The following is a 17,639-nucleotide window of genomic DNA, read 5'->3' as shown; positions in this document are numbered from 1 at the left end:
CAATAAAAGCCAAGAGTACAGAATAGAATGAATGTGAGGGAGGTTGTGCAGCCAGGTCCATTCATGGCTCTAGGGTTATTAGTGAAGAAGGATGGCTATGCCAATGGAAGTCCCTAAAAATAACCCCAGTGTTAAAGCAATTGGAATGTGTTAAAAGGACTGGAATAATCAATAGAAAAGAACAAAGCCAATATAATTGACTGGAAACTTTTCATGAACCTTGTTTCAAAAAAGAATGAAATGGAAAATAGGAAGCACCAAAATGGTTGGTGGTTTGTAGAAATAAAATGTGTAGGAAGAAAAATCAGAAAGACAGAACCAAATCAGAAGTCTCCTAAGGAAAGTAAAAACTGTTAAAGTAAAAAATTGTTAAAACTGCCTTCATTGTATTGAAGGAATTTAGGGAGAATTGGGACAGTAGATCAATTCCAGCTGAAGTAGGTAACTAAATCAAACTCTTACCTTTGTCATTTGCTATTAAACACTAAAAAACTTAACTTCCTGGACACTTAGTTTAACTTCATTAGTAGGTAACTGATGAACTTCATCAACTGTGTTGAGGGAGCAGAATCTTATCAGGTGTCAGAGGGCAGAATGCTGAGAAGAAAAGAAATCCTCGAGGAGGGGTGTGGAAAATGGAAACTTGCAGCTGCTGCAGCCAGTGGCGAAGGTGCCATGGCCATGAAACTCTCCAGACACTCGTGAAGACAAGGAAGGAGGTAATGATAGGTGGTTATAGGTAAGAGACAGAAAGGGGAATGTTATTTTTTGGAGTCATCCTTGTTTGGTGTAAATCCTGTGGTTGTTGATCCTCTGCACAGGGCCTGATAGCAGCTTAGTGCTTGGTTGTCTTAGAGCTGTAGGGACATACGCAAAGTGCTGAGTTAATATAGAGCATGATTTACATCATGAATATGCAAAGAACAATTGCACATTTGTACTATGAAGGCAAAAGCGCTACTTTGTGTGTTATGTATCACTTTTGAGCAGTAGAATATTATTAGAAAGAGGAAAGATGAAAGACAATCCAGGGAAGTGAAGATGGAAATACTGGAAGATAGGACCTCAGATTAAGGAAAACTTGAGTAAATGTGCTCTTCTTAGGATTTAAGCAGCAGCGGGGCTGGATTCATAATTATTTGCAAATATTTGAATAATAACAATAGCAGGGATCTATTTTTGCATCTATGCAAAAAAAATAAAATTATTATTTGTTAGCCTTCCATTTAAAAATTAGCCAGTTTTGGATTCGCAGCAATTGCTGCCCTTCCTCCATTTATAAAGGTAGCATTGTCACAGACTCGTGTCATGTCTGTGCATCTGAGATGACTTCCTAGAAGTAATTGATGTATATTGAATTTTTGTGCATGATTTGAGTCAACTCTTGTCTTCCACACCAATGTCTTTGCTTTGCAGACACACACTGCTGGAGAAGTAGAGGAATACCACCATTTGATTTCATACAGCTACACAAGAAGGTGGTAAAGGGTAGTCCCTGCTAGTACAGGATGAACTTTAACCAGAATTAGAGACAAACACTCCATTACTCTCTGCCAAATCTGCACACAGTCTATATTCTTTAGAGCTGTTTCCTGAGCCATCATATTAGAGACATACTAAACAACCTGTTCCAGGAGGAGCGGTTCATGCCAGCTCTTGTTAGAAAGAACAGCCCCTATTCTTGTGCCAGACATTTGCAGCTTTTCCATTCTGTTCCTCCAAAAATGATGTCTCAATCCAGTGAATTAAAGTAAAATTAGAAGGTGTGGACCTGGTTTTTTCCTGAAGATTGTTTTTAGATTTCCTAATTTGGCCAGCCTAAGGTGCATTCACTAGGAATAAAGAGTAAATTAACTAAAATCTGGAAGGTCTAATGAAATGGAAAATAGTGTGTCATGCAAAGTTTGGGTGAATGTCCAGTGCTCTCTTTCCATGCTATAATCAGTGCATAGTCAAAGTCAGCTGGTCTTCAAGCCAAGCATTTTCTAAGCTGTAAATTCTGCAGGAAGAGAAAGTGAATTTCTTCTTGTTCCTTGCATTAGCAATCTTCTCCTCATTGTTCATGGTTTATTGCTCACTGGTTATTGGTATATTGGAGCTAATTAGTTGCAAAGGGAAGCCTGAATCAAAGGTTGACAGGCAGCAGAGAGAGTCAATGCATGCTCAGTATGCAGAAGAAATGAATAGAGAAAAGGAAGGATTTTGTGGTGCACAGCTGAAAGCCAGGATGGAAACTGTCAGCACACAATGGACCTTGTGGAAGTAAGGTCCTGGAGTATGCACACACTCAACCAGCCTGGTAAGGAGTGCGGGTGTAGTTGGCCCATAGTTTATTCAAGCTTACACCCAACTGACAGTTATACAAACCCAGTAAACTGTTAAAACAAAAGGCAAATCAAAACAAAAAGAGCAAAAAACCCCACCAGACAGACTTTGGAACTGACAGGGAGAATGTTAATGAGCACTAATTTAATGGACGGTACAGGATACCCAGAGGCAGAAGGTGTCTAGTCGACTAGACAGAAACATTGATAACTCATCTATGCTCTCCTATTCCTGAACAGAGGTTTCAGAGCAAAAAGCATAACAGTAAACAGAAAAAATGGAGGGACAGATTCTCAGTTGGTGTAAAATATTGTAGCTCATTTGGATTGAATGGAGCAGTGATATCTCCAACAACTGAGGATACAATTCTGTATTTTTATGGGAACACTATCGCTGATGATAAAGGATAACACATGGAAATTTCTACTTCTTTTCCTCTGTTCTGGCAGGAATGGGTGATAGACTTAGTCTCCTGGAGGCTTCAGGCTGCTACAGGTGAACATCCAGAGAGCTGAGCTGCTGTTACCACACCAGCAGGTACATGGGACAGGCTGTCTCCCGTGGGTTCAGGAGGAGCTTCACCTCTGCCCTTCAGATCCCCAGGCAGCAGCAGTGACTGTTGGGTCACCTGCATCAGAGTCTGTCTGAGTACAAAAAATGGTCAGCAGGATGATGCTGTTCTGAATTCTAAGGTAAGTTACTGAAAACACAGATAATAAAATATTATAAAAATCTAGTTTTTATGCAAACAAAGAAAACAGTGGCGTGATAGAGCTGATAAAATCTCAGGCATTACAGTTATCTACAGCAAAGATCAAGTTATCTGTGGCAGCACCACATTAGATGTCCTGACTTCAAATTCATGTTTACAGTCCACATCTGTCTCTTTTTGAGGTGACATTAATATTTTTTGTCACCACATCCAATTTCTTCACAGTTTCTTTGACCTTTTAATGCTTTCATATGTGGAAGCTGTAGAGTTCATTCAATTCCTCAGTTCCACAGCAGGTCCATCTGTAGATGACAAGTCCAAACTGGAGCAAAAAGAAAGGCTGGGCAGGGTTAGGAAGTGCAGGAGCTCCACGGCCTCCAGGAAGGTCTGGGGACTTAAAGTATCAGTGAATGGTGGCTGCTGTTATCTTTGAGCAAGAGCAGCTCAAACTGTTGCTTCTCTTTTCTTCTCAGTAGAGGTTTGAAATGTGACCAACTGAATAAGTTATCTACTAAGCAAGAAGGAAAATAAAAAAGAATGGTGCTGGGCCTGGAGGTTCAGGAAGCTCCTGGCATGAGGAAGGAAAACATGCACAGAGCTCCCCTAAGCAGGAAGAAGAAAGCACAACAAAGTCTTGAGCAAGGGGAATGTGGAGACTCTGGCAAAAGCAGAGGGGAGGTGGGACATGGACTCTGTCAGGGCTTTCAGCAGCAACAGCTGGGCCTCAGCATCTGGGGACTGAGTCACCCTTGAGTCAGAGCAGCCATATTTGGTTAAAATTGTATTTTGCTGTTGCAATCCTTGGGATGGTGTTTGGTACTGCTTAACTTGTTTGTGTCATCTGACCACTAAATTACTGCCTGGAAGCTTCTCTTTCAATACAAATATTCCTTGCCAGCCATTTCTGCAGTAACCAGCTTCAGATTACAAGGTGCTTGGAGACACTGGGGTGCTCAGCTGTACAAAGGTCAAAGACAAACTGGTAAAATACAAGCAGATTTCAATCAGTGATCTCTCGAAGCTCCTGAAACCAAAAGACAAAATGAGAAAAAATGCATTTAGTGTCTAGAGGATTTGCATGCTGTCAATCTTTAATTAAGATATCTGAGATAAAGTTCACCCTTGTAAGACAAGGCAGCAGAATGGGCACCTTGTGAACAATGAGAGCAAAGGGCACCTGGGCTCACAACAGCACAATCCAGCACTGAAGGTTTCACTTCAAACGCAGGACAGCTGGAGGAGAGCAATGCTTTGGGCTTCTCCTGCTCCTGTGCTGTTAGTTGTGTTATTATTACTGACTGGACTGAGCTGTGAATCAAACCACCATGAAAAAAAGAGGCAGAAAAGAAACACTTATGATGAGCAGTAAGTACCATTGCTTGCAAATTTGTTCATATGGTCCCCTCTAAGTGCTGGTAATAAGAACAGAATGGCTTTACTGCAGCTATTTTTTACATACTCTTTGGCAGATATGTGTAAATAAATGATCTCTTACTTTTTTTCCCTCCCCAATAATACAACAGGCCTCGTTTGTCCTCAGAGCAGGGCAATTTGGTGTTCCATGCTGGCTCCAGCAAAAATATTGAATTTAGAACTGGACCACTGGGGAAAGTAAAAGTTAATGAAGAAGACCTCGCAGAGCTTTTTAGTCAGGTGATATAGTTACTTTCCTTAATATATTTTAATTTTCTGGTTTGCACATTAATAGTTAAATTGTCTTTGCAAGTGTTTGTTGCATTTTGTATGATTGTATTTTGTGTTATCTATATCTGTAGTCTAATATGAAAGTAAGCTATTGCAGACTTGTAAAGTAATCATGTCATTACAGAAGATAATTAAAGGATTAAATTGCGTGTGTAGCAGAGCTCTCCGTATTTAAGCGGACTTTATAATAGTAAAGTTATGCAAGGACAAAACTTTCCAAAGCTTTTGAAAAAGCAAAGTGTGTTTCACATTAGCTCTGTTGTTTAACTTCAGGTGAGAGAGAGTCACACAGAGATTCAAGAACTTAAAAAAGCCAGTGGTGCCTCTCAAAACATGTCCCAGCAGGTTGCCCTGCTGACCTCCAAGGTGAGCCATACCTTCGTGTTATCCTCCTCGAACATTCCCAGTTTCCTATTCTTCACACTAACATTAAACAACCTGATTCATTTTGGTATTTCTAGACTTCAGTTCAGGGAACTGGAGCAGAGTCCATACTTAACATTAGCTTTGAGTCTGTGTTTAATTTTGAGATGCTTACTCAGAAAATCTGGAAACAATGGAAATATTTCTGTGAATCCCCCCCATAATTTCCAGTTACTGTGATTCTTCTTTTGTTCATTGTCAATGTGTCAATAGACTATATCCTCTAATATTTATGGAAGTGTAATCCTACTAAATTCTGGAAGTGGACCATATACGTTGTTGTAGTTGTTACACAGACATTCCATTCCATAGGTGAAATGGACTGTAGAGGTTTGCAGTGGAAAAAAAAAAGACCTATGCGGTAGTTTAGTTTTTTCCCTGCTCTTTAAAATTTTCTCCAACAGAAGATTTTGAAACCTTTTGTCTGATTTAAGTTTCTTTTGTTACAGTGTTTCTGCAAGTTCCTTATAGGAAAATATTTTGTAGCCTAAGAAACCTTCCCTCAGGAAAATTGTGATAATGCATATCTGTGATATTTCCTGATTCAGTGTCAGTTTGCTGTTTGTGTCTACAACCCACTGAGATATGGTGATCCTCTTCCTGGCTTTTGTTGTACTGTCCCAGACCTCCGTTCTTCACATACATGCACACAGTCCCACAGGAATATTCACATTCTCAGTCTTAAGCACCTGAATACATCATTGCAAGACTGAGTCTTGCCTTTTGGATACAAGCTGGGACATATTTAAACTGTCATTTCCTGAACAGGATAAAATAACAAAATCTCAGTGAATGGGGCCTGAGTTGAAGCTGAGTGTCACCTGATTTCACAAACCAAATATTCCCTTTTCTCAAAGGAAAATATTTTGTTAGCCTGCCAGCCTCCAACACGTATCTCTGTGGTCACTGTCATACCAAGCACAATGTAATTTGCATTTCTTTTGCAGATCATGAGTCTTGATAACCAACTTCAAAGCTTAGAGCAGGTAAGTAAATGGGAAGCAAACTAGAGATCAGAAAAGAAAATCCCAGCCCCGAATAAATAAAGTGAGGCTAAAATGATTAAATAGCTAAATGATTTATTTCATCTCATGCATTCCTCAGGAAAACTTTTTTTGGTAACAGAAGGTAAAAAAAAAAAAAAAAAAAAGCTAAGATTTGTGAAAGAGTTTAAATACTTTCTTAGAAAATATAAACTCTGTAGGAGCCTGCATTTCGTAAAGGAAAAACAGTTGTGTACTCAAGAACAACAACTAGATACCAAGGACAAGTAAGATTTTCCTTCACTGGTCTGTCAAGACAAAGATCAGAAAATTCAAACTGGATTTTTTATTGCACTGGAACTAGCTAATTTTCAACTGTTGTCTGTTTCTCCAGTGAGCTTGTGACAAGCCACACCAACAGGTGCCAGAAAAAGCAGTTGTCAGATGAGTTGCCCATGGAATCAAAAAGACAAAATAACCCTCCATCTAGACCCACAGGCTATTGCCAAAGAACAGTCTCTTTATAATTACTTTTCACAGGGCTTTTCTCATCCTAGTGCTTGTCATTCTGTGTATGACCAAACATAGTGTCATTATTTTGTACAGGGATAAGTGAAACAGCTCAAAACCTTTACAAATCAACCTTGCTGAAAAAGGTGGGAGGAGGGATCCAAGAAAGAATGTTTAAAAAAAAAAAAAAGGAAAAGGAAAAAGAAAAGGTTTTTTTTGAAAATAAATGTTAATGGAACACCAGCTAAGCAGAAATCTCATTTTCTGCTCTTTTCCTGGGTTTCAGACTATTCAGAAGAGAGCCTGCAGCAGTAACCCCTGTAAGAACTCAGGGACCTGTGTAAACTCACTGGATGGTTTCTTTTGCCTCTGTCCCAGCAACTGGCAGGTGAGTCTTTAGCCTCGTTGACTACAGAGAGTGTGTTTGAACTGTTATATGCAGGCAATGGCCTGTGAAGTCAGTGATTCTTGGCAGTTCCCACAGCAGAGAATTAGTCTCTGGTTTTTGCTGAGCAGTGAATTGAACTGCATGCCTTGCTGTTGACCTTACACAAGGATGGGGGAAGGGATCTATATTTATTCAATCTCAAGTAAAACAAATGGGGGTGTAAGTAATCAATGACATTCTGAATTTTTTAAACCCAGAGAATTTACTGGTAAATGCTTTAATGGTGCTGTTAAATGCACTAGAAATGGAAAAGTTACATCTTTTTCTCAAAGGCTTTCAACTTGAAAGTTATCCCAGCAAGATTTGGGTCAAAATTGCTGTGCTTTCCTGATAGAAACAGTTTGAAAGAAAGTTTTCTGAGCCTTTTGCTAGCTGGTAGGGGGATGACAATAATGTGTTGTTCATATGCTTTCTACATCTGAAACATGTTATCCCCATCTGACTGATAACAAGGGTCACAGAAACTCAGCTGAAAAATAGAGTTTTGTTATTATGTTTCATAAGGGAAGCTGTGCTGATAACAGCCCATGGTTTGTGTATCTTTGAAAACTATTTTAAACATTGGCTCCATGGTTTGCTTAATTTCTCAGTTATTTGGAAAATAAACTGGGTTTCCATTTCATCTTAGGGCCCCCTGTGCTCAGTGGATGTTGATGAATGCCGAATTTTTGCTGGAACTGCACTAGGCTGCCAGAATGGAGCCACTTGTGTGAACACACCAGGCAACTACAGGTAACTTCTCAAAACTAGACACAAATACCCTGAGTAGAATACTCTGTTATTTTTGTTCCCCTCACACCTGCAGCAGAAGTTCTAGAAGGAAGTCTTTTAGTATCTATGCACTATAATTCCTTGCAGTCTGAGAAAATATAAAATCCTTAATACACTGTGCACTGAGCCCACTGCAGACACAGAAGCCCCTCCAAAGCCATTGCCTGCTTTGACACAGAAAAACCATCAGGAACCAGATCCATCACACAGCCATGCCAGGGGAGAAGGCTGCAAATTGAACACTGGCTCCAGTGGCCCACCCTACTTGCTGTAGGTGCAGATGCTTTGATGGAAATTTACTGCACTGTAGGATGTAGCTGGGGTGGTGAGGTGCAGCATGCTGGTCTGTAACCAGCACTCACCAATGTGACCACCTACCATAACCATGCTACCATCCTTTTGTTATCACCTACCCCTTGAGATCAAAGGGACTGAGGAGATGGAAGAGGTGAACAGCATCGGCCCAGCAAAGGCTTTGAGTTGTTGGAAATCTCCTGAAGATATGGGCAGCCTTGATCAGTGGCATTCCCAGTGCACTCAGTTGATTAGAGCACGGTGCTAATGACACCAAGGTTGCAGTTCAGTCCCCATATGGGCCATTCACTTATGGACTGGATGTGGTGATCCTTGTGGGTCCCTTCCAGCTCAGAATATTCTGTGAAATCAGAAACAGTTCTGTGAAATGCCTTCACCCCCTCCAGAAATACAGGCACTGCTGAGACAGCAGCAGAGCAAGGAATGCACAGTCCTGCCAGGCATAAAAGAAGGAGAAATGTGGTCTGCAGCCGACTGGCCAAGAGGGTGCCTGGCTAACCTGTGTGCCAGGCCCAAAAGACATGAGGCCCTTGGAGCATGTCCTTCTCCGGCTGTGCCCAGCTCCTTAGGAAACATGCAGTTGCTTACAGGGCAAGCCAGCGTGAATGTTCCGTCTTATTTTCCAAAATGTCAAATAATCTGGTAAATAAATAACTTTCAGATATAATACAAAGCTATCCCTGTGCAGTGGGAACAAGCAGGCTGGAGAGCATGCCACAGCTTTCTGCACAGCATTTTGTCTTCTGCTTCAGCGTGAAAATATAAGCCCCCACAAATATTTGCTTGGCGTAGCACCAGCTTATAGTGCTTTGTCAGCTCTTGGAGGAACCTCACATCAGGGAAGTGCTCATGCAGTGGTCCTCACGCTTCAGCATTAACATGGAGTATGCTGATGTCTCACTGGTGTGTGATGCTTCATGTAAGCTTGTCTTTGATTTTAAAGGATGTTTCTAGCTTGTCTGTAGCTGTCCCCAACACAGATAATTGTCAAGGCAACAACAGGCAGAGCAGTCTGCCTTTGTTTCTTACTGTGCTCAGAGGTGTGGTGTACAGGTGTGTGACTAAATTAAGATTTGAGAGGACAAACCTTCTGCCTTTCTTGCAAGTGTTTTCATTGTGTTAGTGCAGTCATAACTCCTGTAAGATTCTTCCCCAACGTAATCCTTGCCCTCTTTGATACTTGCTGAATCAGTGCTTCCTGAAATGACCTAAGATCTCTTCATAAGTCATCCAAGTCTTAATATTACTGTTCTTGTATTAACATGCAGGATTATTATATAGTCCTTTCCCCAAGTCCATTGTACTGTATCCTTCACATATTGTCTTACTCGTTTCTGAGTGCTCCCCAGATGCTAAATCCTTCCACATGTAGAGTGTGACATATCATTTTCCAGCAACTGTGCTGCTAAGCTTTCTGAGGCCCAGCAGCCCAGGTCACCCCACTCATGCTTTGGTGTAGTTACGTACACGAGCATAGACTGCAGGTAAAGAAGAGGGTAAGAATTGACTTTCCACAACCCCCAGAGAGAACAGCAGGTGATGGGCAGTACTGGATTAGGTAGCAGGAAATGGAACATAATGCAATCTTCATTCTCTGTTCAGATTCTTTACCCCCATGCTTTTCTTGTAATTCACTGAAGTGTACGAAAAAAGAGCAGGTATCCAGGAAGCACCTTCCTTAGTCAGAACCTGAAGGGGACATTGCATCAGTTGGATGAAAGCCATAAGAGCCCCCAAGTCTATTGGACATCTCTGTCACAACAAAAATAACAGGGGCCTCATCACAACATGCCATCAGCCATGTGACAGCATCAGGGCAGTGCTGAGCAGCAGTGCATCAAAATTTGGCTGAAGTTCCTTGCAGTGTGACCTACTTCTTGAATCTGTTCTCTGAGAAACTTCAGATGAGTAGCAGATTAATCTTTGCCAGACTAGGCAGGAGACAGTGCCATTGTCCTCCTCCTTTGGAAATGGTCAGGTTGCCTTGCTGTGTCCTTTGGAGTTGAACATGAAGCTTTGAATGTACTTTGAACATATAGAAGTCACTTGGTTCTCTGACCTGTTGCCTCTGTGCTTGCCCAGGCTGAGCTGCTGCACTGATGGGATGGTGTGTGTCTGTCTGCCATCTCTTACAGTAATGAACATGCTGTCTTGCAGTACTGCTGTTAAGCATTAAGCTGTTGCGGGTTTTTGAAGCCTGAGTTCATGTGAGTTGCTTGTCCTGGGTGCAGTTTTAGTTACCTGCAACTGGCTTTTCAAACTGCTATTTCAGCTGAGCATGTGACACAGTTGCAGGGACGGCAGTAGGTTATTGTGTATAAATTGCTCCAAAGTCCAGATCAGATTCACGGATTACCCTAATCAAATACCCTAATCAAAAAGCACAGAAATGCTTTTATAGAGGATTTTTCATCAGCTGAAAAGCAATCCAAAAAAGATGTGTACTTGCCATATGTCTCTGTGAGGTGCAGACCTTGCAGCATATGACTTGCATCCAAATGAGAGTTTCACTGTCATTTTAATTAAAAAACCAGTGATTTAATGAGTTTTCTGTAGATATAGGTCCCTTTCAGTTGTATTTAACAGCCTCAGGTTTGGTCTATGTGGAAATAAAGAGCCAGAGAAAAGGGAAATGTTACCCAGTGACTTAGAAGTTCCCAATTTCAGTTCCACCACATATGTACAATGCTGTAACTAAGGTCTGCCCTATAAATAAAAATGTGATGCATCTGGAAGCTTTCAAGGCAGATCATCCCAGTAAAATGCATTTCTTCAACCCACTCCTTTGTTTTTCCCATCAGCCCCAAATGCTATCTCTTGCACACCACACTTACCTAAAAGCTGGGCTGCTGCTGGGACAGCAGCTGCGCCTTGTTATGGTGTGGGTGTGAAGGTACCCCACTCTCTGGGACAGGCCAGACATGGCATTTCTGCATATTGCTGGAGGTAGGATGTTATGCACTTGGCATCATAAACTTCAACGGACAGTTTAGGTGCTCTTTGACTGAAGTGCAGTTTTCCAGGCTCACATTCTATTTAAGTCTCATGTTAGACATTTCTTTTTTTCTGGATTTGCGCTTATGAATGCAACAAAGGCTGCCATAGGCCTGGGCAGTCATGGATATACACAAGTCCCACATGATTTTTGAGTCACAGGAGCCTTGCTGAACAGGAACCTTGCCTCCGTGCATGATTATTAATGGGATTGTCAATATAGCTAACTAGATGTATTTTGTAGCGAATGATCTCTTATTATGGCAATATGTAATCTTTAACAGCTATAGAAAAACAAAATTTTGATTTTTCTGTCCACTTTCACCATTAGCTGCTCCTGTACTCCAGAAACCTATGGGCCTCACTGCGCCTTGAAGTTTGATGACTGCCAGGAAGGATCTGAGGTCCTCTGTCAGCATGGACTCTGCATAGATGAAGAAAGGGATCAGCACAACAGGGTAAGGAGCAATGTATAAATCTCATTATACAGCACAGCATGAAAACCCAACAAATAATACTGAGCACAACAAAACTGTACAACGCACATGGCTGCTGAAAAACAGTGAGAAATGCCGCTATACAAAATAACCTCTCTGTTGCCCCAAGGACAGCAGAAAGAATCAAAAATGTCTCGTGTCTTGTTAAAGGTACTTTAAATCTACTACTTGTTAAAGATACTTTAAGTCTGCTACTACATCCATAGGGAGCTTGGGCATATTCTTTGAATAAGTCTTATTTGAAATATTATATTCTGACTTTGTTATTTGGGGAGTTCAGAGTTACTAGAATATTTTACTACTTAAATGATTGAGAAGGACAAACGTCATGAATCTTTTTTTTCCTGGGAAAAGGCATACCAGTGGAATATTACTGCCAGTGGCCTGGAATCTGCCAGGGCTGTCTGGTGACTGGGTGGTTGTTGCTCATCCTGGGTGCTCCTCAGCATCAGCTGGAAGTGGTCTCTGACTCCAGGCTCAGTCTTTCCAAGCATCTGCATGCTAGCACACCCTTGAGTGCTTTTCTGGAGCAAGCCAACTCATTCCGTCTGGGCAAGAATCTGGGTACAGGGTGTTCATTCCAAAGGGATAGATGGAACATGCTAGTTTTGGCTCTTTCCACTCAGAGCAGTCCTCCAGAACTACCCAGCCAAGCCTGTGCTCCTTAATGATGCTATACGTCCATTCACCATTCCAGCGCATATTTTTTGGTGCTATGCTGTAAAATTATTCCTTTGCTTAATTCGTAGAAGTTTCACAACTCATTATTTATTTTCTGCCCACCTTTTGTGGAGAAAGCTTTTCAAAAGGGTTCAGTGTTGGCTTAACAGTGTCTGCTCCTGTGACTGTCAACAATAAAGCTCCCATTAGCTTTAATTGGACCAAAGCTAAATAAATGCTGAAATCTGACCATTAGTAAAGTTTGCTAGAGATAAAACTGTTTTCCTAAAAGAAAACATATATTTGCAATGTAATGCCAGTGCTGCACATTGCATAGATTACTGAATAGTTTGATTAAAAATAAACAGCCAAGATGACTTAAGGTTGCTTACACTGATCTGTTTACCCTGGTTAAAAAGCAAGTAGATGACTTTTAATTATGTTTATGTACAGCTCATAATTGCTCTTCATTTTCTCTGGGAGCTTTGGGGTAAATGACAGATTTCTTTTATGAGCATAATGAATGAGCCCGAGTTGCTTCCATAATCTAAATAGGTAAGTTCAGAGGAAGAAATAGACTGAGAAAACTACCAAAACAAGTTATAAAACAGAATACACAAGCTGTGTAATGCTCTGAAAGCTTTCTTGCTATAGATTGAAAATAATCTTATAAAATTGACTCCTCCTGCCTTTTTCTTGGCTATTTCAAATGTCTTAAATATGCAATGTGATGTTTTCTGTGGCAGCCCAAGTACCGCTGTATGTGTGACACTGGCTGGATGTCCCCTCCTGGCAGCCCTGCCTGCAGTGCTGACATAGATGAATGTAGCCTCCCTGATCATCCATGTTCACAGCATCCCTTTGTGCAGTGCCACAACACTCCAGGCTCCTATTCATGTGGTCCCTGCCCCACAGGTATCATGTCCTTCCATGATCTCAAATGGGATGGGGTGGCAGTAAGTACTACTGACCATGTGTCATAAACAAAGACAAAGAACCAAGATGAAGTAAATCCATGAAATGCTTTGGTCTGTACTCTAGAGAATAAAAGCCTTCAGATTATGTCTTAATCTAGGTAACATAGGCAGTGGAATCTAATGTGTGATTTATCCCATCCTAAACTGAACATCTAAGTAGGTCTGATGTACCTTCATGCTCACAGGTACCTTCATGTCCATTTGTATGATAGGTCTGCACTACTTTCAATATCCATATGCTTACTGCCTAAGGCAATATAAAAGTCTGATTGTCCCCTCAAACCATACAGCCTACTGTTCCTCTTCTGGAGATGGGCAGGTGGTGTCTGTGGGAGGAGGTTTTGAAGTAGTTAACTGGAGTTACGGTAAAGCTTTGCTGCAAATCGTACATATGTGCACTAGACCAGAACTGCCTCCTCTTTAGGTAGAAGTGTGCTTGATTCTGAAATAACGAGAATACAGTTAAAATAAAACATTCCTGCAAACACAGCTCCACCCTGTTGTGTTTGTAACCTAATTTGCTGACTGGTATTAACTTTATTCAGTTATGAGAGGGACAGGTCTTCTCTTGTGTGGATGAAGTGAAATTCAGAAGTTGTATTTTTGTGCTCTATGAAAAGATTTGGCCAAAATAAAAACTGAAAAGGTCAGTCATTTTCTATTCCAATTCTATTTCTATTCTGTACTGCTTTTTAGGCTGGCAAGGAAATGGCTACAGTTGCCAAGACATTGATGAATGTGCAAGTAATAATGGAGGCTGCTCAACAGCACCAATGGTTCAATGTATCAACACAATTGGATCCTTCCGCTGTGGGCTCTGTCCACCAGGTAAAATGGATTTCTTGTTGATAATATTATGGAAGGGCTTGAAAGATGATGATTTAACACACTTGATTCTGTTTTGTGGAAGATTCAAGAAGCTGAAAATTGGTTTTATAGAAGGTGTCACATATGCAATACAATACTGTAATACAGAATGCAGAGTCCAAATATATCAAACTGCTTCAGCTATTAATGAACACTGTATAGAGTATGTCACTAAAGATGATCCTCTGATACATGTTTCTCTTGTACTGGGTAACCCTTTTCAGTGTAAGAGCCTTGATTTGATGAAGTACTTACTTTGTAAAATCATTTAAGGGAAACAAGGATTGCATAATTATGATAGTAATTTCATTGTCTGTATTAATTGAAAGAGTATCCTGTGTGCCATAAATCGGCTGTATTGTCTATCATAAAAAAAAGGCCTTGATAATTGTCACGCTCTGAATGCTGTCTAAGGCAGCAGAATTTCCTTTGCAACACAGGTCAAGCAGTGGAAGTGGCAACTTATGTCTCCATAATTTGTGGTTTATGATTTAAAATGCTTTCTGAAATTCATGCTATAAATACTAGAAGCACTAGCAGGAAAAAGTCTTTCTAATTGACCTTTTGATTGCTATTTAAATGGCAGTAGGCTGCAGGTTGTGAAGACCCTCAGTTAGTGAGCGCTGAAGGGGTATCACCATGTTGGAAATGTGGCCTCACACAAGTTTTGGTGATGTCAGCTCTGGTCACTCGAAATCATGCTGCAGTGCTTTGGTCCTGCTGAACTTCCTGGGAAGAACTGGGCATTGTGTTTGAGACACAAGGACAGCTCTGGCATGCAGCAGGAAGTGTGGATGTGATTAGGGCTGACAGGGTGCAGATGTAAGGAGGGCAGCGCATCATGGCTGAGAGACATGGGTTTCTATGGCCTCACTGAGCTCACATGTATTTGGCAAACACTAAAATATCTTCTTTTCTACGACCATGGGAGGATATAGTTACAATGAGAATCCACCCCTGCAATGCAGAAACCACAATAAAAATGCAGGGTTTACTTCAGAGGCTATCTCAACTTTTTTTTTTAACTGCAGAAGACTGTGATTTTACACTGTAAAATAATTTTTTATTCATCAGCTGTCAATTCTCAAAGAACATAATTTGTTACAGACTAACTGAGATTTACTTCTAAACAGGTTATGAGGGAGATGGACGAAGTTGTACCCAGGTTGATATCTGCTCGATAAATAATGGAGGGTGCCATCCTTTGGCTACTTGTACCTCAGCTCCAGGTATGATGCTTTCTTAAATGCTATAAGTAATACCAGACCTCTGTCTCTCAAGGAGAGGCTGGTTAGGGTGAATCCACTTTGTAGAAACATATCTAGATTGCAGCCTCTTCTCCACAGTCAGTTTTGCCTCACCAGGAGGAGTTTACAGGCAGGTTAGCTAAAGCCAGCAGACCTTTCCACAAACACTAAGAGAAGCATATTTAGGCTTCACTAAAGATAAGACTTTATCCTAAAACTATGGAGACCTTCACCATTTCTCTTTGATGTGGTTTTCTCATTATACATCTGCTTTTGCTGTTCTCCTCTCCATAAATAACCTTTGACTACTCCCACCACTTCCCATTAAGGTGACCTGGGACTGTCAGGTACTCACAGCGAAACAACAGTAGGGATCTTTCCATTATGAAACTGGGCATTGACCAGGGAAGCTATTAAAAGATCAAATAAGTTAGAGTTATATATAATATAATGTCATTTATGGTCATTGGTATTGTTATTGTAACAAGGACTGAATTACCTTCTGTATCTTATCTCCCAAGGACCAGTGCCATTTTGTTCCTGCACACCTGGGTACACTGGAAGTGGATATGGTTCAAACGGGTGCTCTCCTCTCAGTAATATCTGTCAGCTGCAAAACCCTTGTGCAAATGGGCAGTGCTTGGTAAGTGCTGGGCTCCTCACACTCAGTGACAAGGTTGTGTAGTTATAACCACTACATCAGGGAGACTGGTGGGACTGAAAGCTGAGTGCAGACATACAAATGGAAATGAGGAAAGGTCAGTGGGGAGTGCAAGATCAATGGATTTGGGGAAAACAAAGTGAGTTTCAGGGCACACAAGCCATTTTCTTTGTGTGTAAAGTAGAGGCAGCAATGTTGGTACTCATGTACCAGACATTGTCTGGTATCCCAGGCTAGTGATGGAATCCTAGTGCTGGTGGGGAACAATTCATGAGTGACTGCCCCTGGTGGGACAGGGAAGTCATTTACCACCCTGGATCATGGAGGAATTGCCCATGATAATAAACCAGGACCTTTGCTGACCTTCAGACCGTTTATATCCAGTAGAGTTAGTTATGTGTTTCTAGCCTGATCTTGTGAGAGCACTTCTAGAGCCTCAGGCTGTTTATATGGATCTGGAAAGGGTGCTTTAAGGGAACTGGTTGCACTTCTTCTGGTAACCAAGTTTTGGACCTAAACTGATCAATGGTGCACAGTGACCATTTAGTTTGTCCACATGGACCCTCTGAAGGATTTTTGGCTTCCTCAGTGAGGAGTACTGTGCATAGGGAAGTCCATATTGCAGACCTGGGAATTTTGTTGTGGAGGATATTTATGATGATGACTTTGGAGAAATGTTCACAAATACTAAATTTATTGTTCCAGTAAAATATTTTCCCATCTATCCAAATTGGTCTGCAGATATCCTCTTTTTGATTGTCCTTGAAGGCACAAGAAAAATGGGATATATGGGATATAATGGGATATATGAGATAGATTTGGTGGTGTCAGTTTAACAGGGTCTTTTCCAAGCTAAATGTTTCCATGATGTTACCTATCCCTTTTTTCCATTTTCTGTGTGAAATGTGATGATCCTTTCACCTCCGCCCCACTCCTTACCAGCATTCCTTGCTCTCTATTCTATAGATGCTGATTGTGTCTTCTCTCAGATATTTAAAGGGTCTTTCGTGACTAGATCTAATCTACTTTTCCTGACTATTTAGAAAGTATTCATTTTAGTCAATCTATTAAAAGATATGACATCTTCCCCTAAGTATATCCTAACATACAACAGTAGGCAGTCATGGCTACAAACTACTACCTAAAGATAATAACACAGCCAGACAGTTCAATAATGGGACTACAGAAGCATCTAATAAAATAGAGGAACAGCAGAGCTATATTTGACCAGCATAATGACAGAGGAAATGTAATTTTAATTAAATATCAGGCAATGTAGATCAGAAAACTACTTTTCACCTTCTAAAGCAATGTTCAGAGCCCTAAATACACATAAAAATCCTCTTCCATCATACTGAAAATCTCTGTTTGGGACACAGAGGATGCGAATAGAGAATACAAAGGAAAACAGAGAGTGTAGCACATTGATGGTATGTCATCAATGATGGGATTTTAGCATATGCCTTGAAATACCATATTCCACTTTGCCTGTAAAGATTGTGTCTACAGAACAAGAAATATAATGTAGGAGAACATATGAAATTA

General features: G+C 40.8%; 1 protein-coding gene across 3 annotated transcripts in view; it reads left to right on the top strand.

Annotated features, from left to right (window-relative positions):
- Nucleotides 1–4,193: 4,193 nt before the first annotated feature.
- The window catches only part of CUBN (cubilin), a 145,526-nt gene continuing 132,080 nt past the window's right edge, over nucleotides 4,194–17,639 (top strand). The window contains exons 1-12 of one of the 3 annotated variants that reach the window (XM_027901599.1): nucleotides 4,194–4,402; nucleotides 4,561–4,690; nucleotides 5,015–5,107; nucleotides 6,112–6,150; nucleotides 6,944–7,045; nucleotides 7,734–7,837; nucleotides 11,517–11,643; nucleotides 13,089–13,257; nucleotides 14,016–14,147; nucleotides 15,320–15,415; nucleotides 15,955–16,080; nucleotides 16,235–16,237. In XM_027901599.1, the coding sequence (XP_027757400.1) occupies nucleotides 4,284–4,402; nucleotides 4,561–4,690; nucleotides 5,015–5,107; nucleotides 6,112–6,150; nucleotides 6,944–7,045; nucleotides 7,734–7,837; nucleotides 11,517–11,643; nucleotides 13,089–13,257; nucleotides 14,016–14,147; nucleotides 15,320–15,415; nucleotides 15,955–16,080; nucleotides 16,235–16,237 (1,240 nt within the window). In that variant the 5' untranslated portion in view covers nucleotides 4,194–4,283. The remainder of the gene's footprint in view (nucleotides 4,403–4,560; nucleotides 4,691–5,014; nucleotides 5,108–6,111; nucleotides 6,151–6,943; nucleotides 7,046–7,733; nucleotides 7,838–11,516; nucleotides 11,644–13,088; nucleotides 13,258–14,015; nucleotides 14,148–15,319; nucleotides 15,416–15,954; nucleotides 16,081–16,234; nucleotides 16,238–17,639) is intronic. The other 2 variants (XM_027901601.1, XM_027901598.1) reach the window with 2 other exon arrangements.

The sequence above is a fragment of the Empidonax traillii genome, unplaced genomic scaffold (genome assembly GCF_003031625.1).
Source record: "Empidonax traillii isolate 1590-97213 ecotype Southwest subspecies unplaced genomic scaffold, ASM303162v1 scaffold801:size538433, whole genome shotgun sequence".
Classification (NCBI taxonomy): Eukaryota; Metazoa; Chordata; class Aves; order Passeriformes; family Tyrannidae; genus Empidonax; species Empidonax traillii.
Note: the sequence above shows the minus strand (reverse complement) of the source record. Positions and strands in the feature narration are given on the sequence as shown.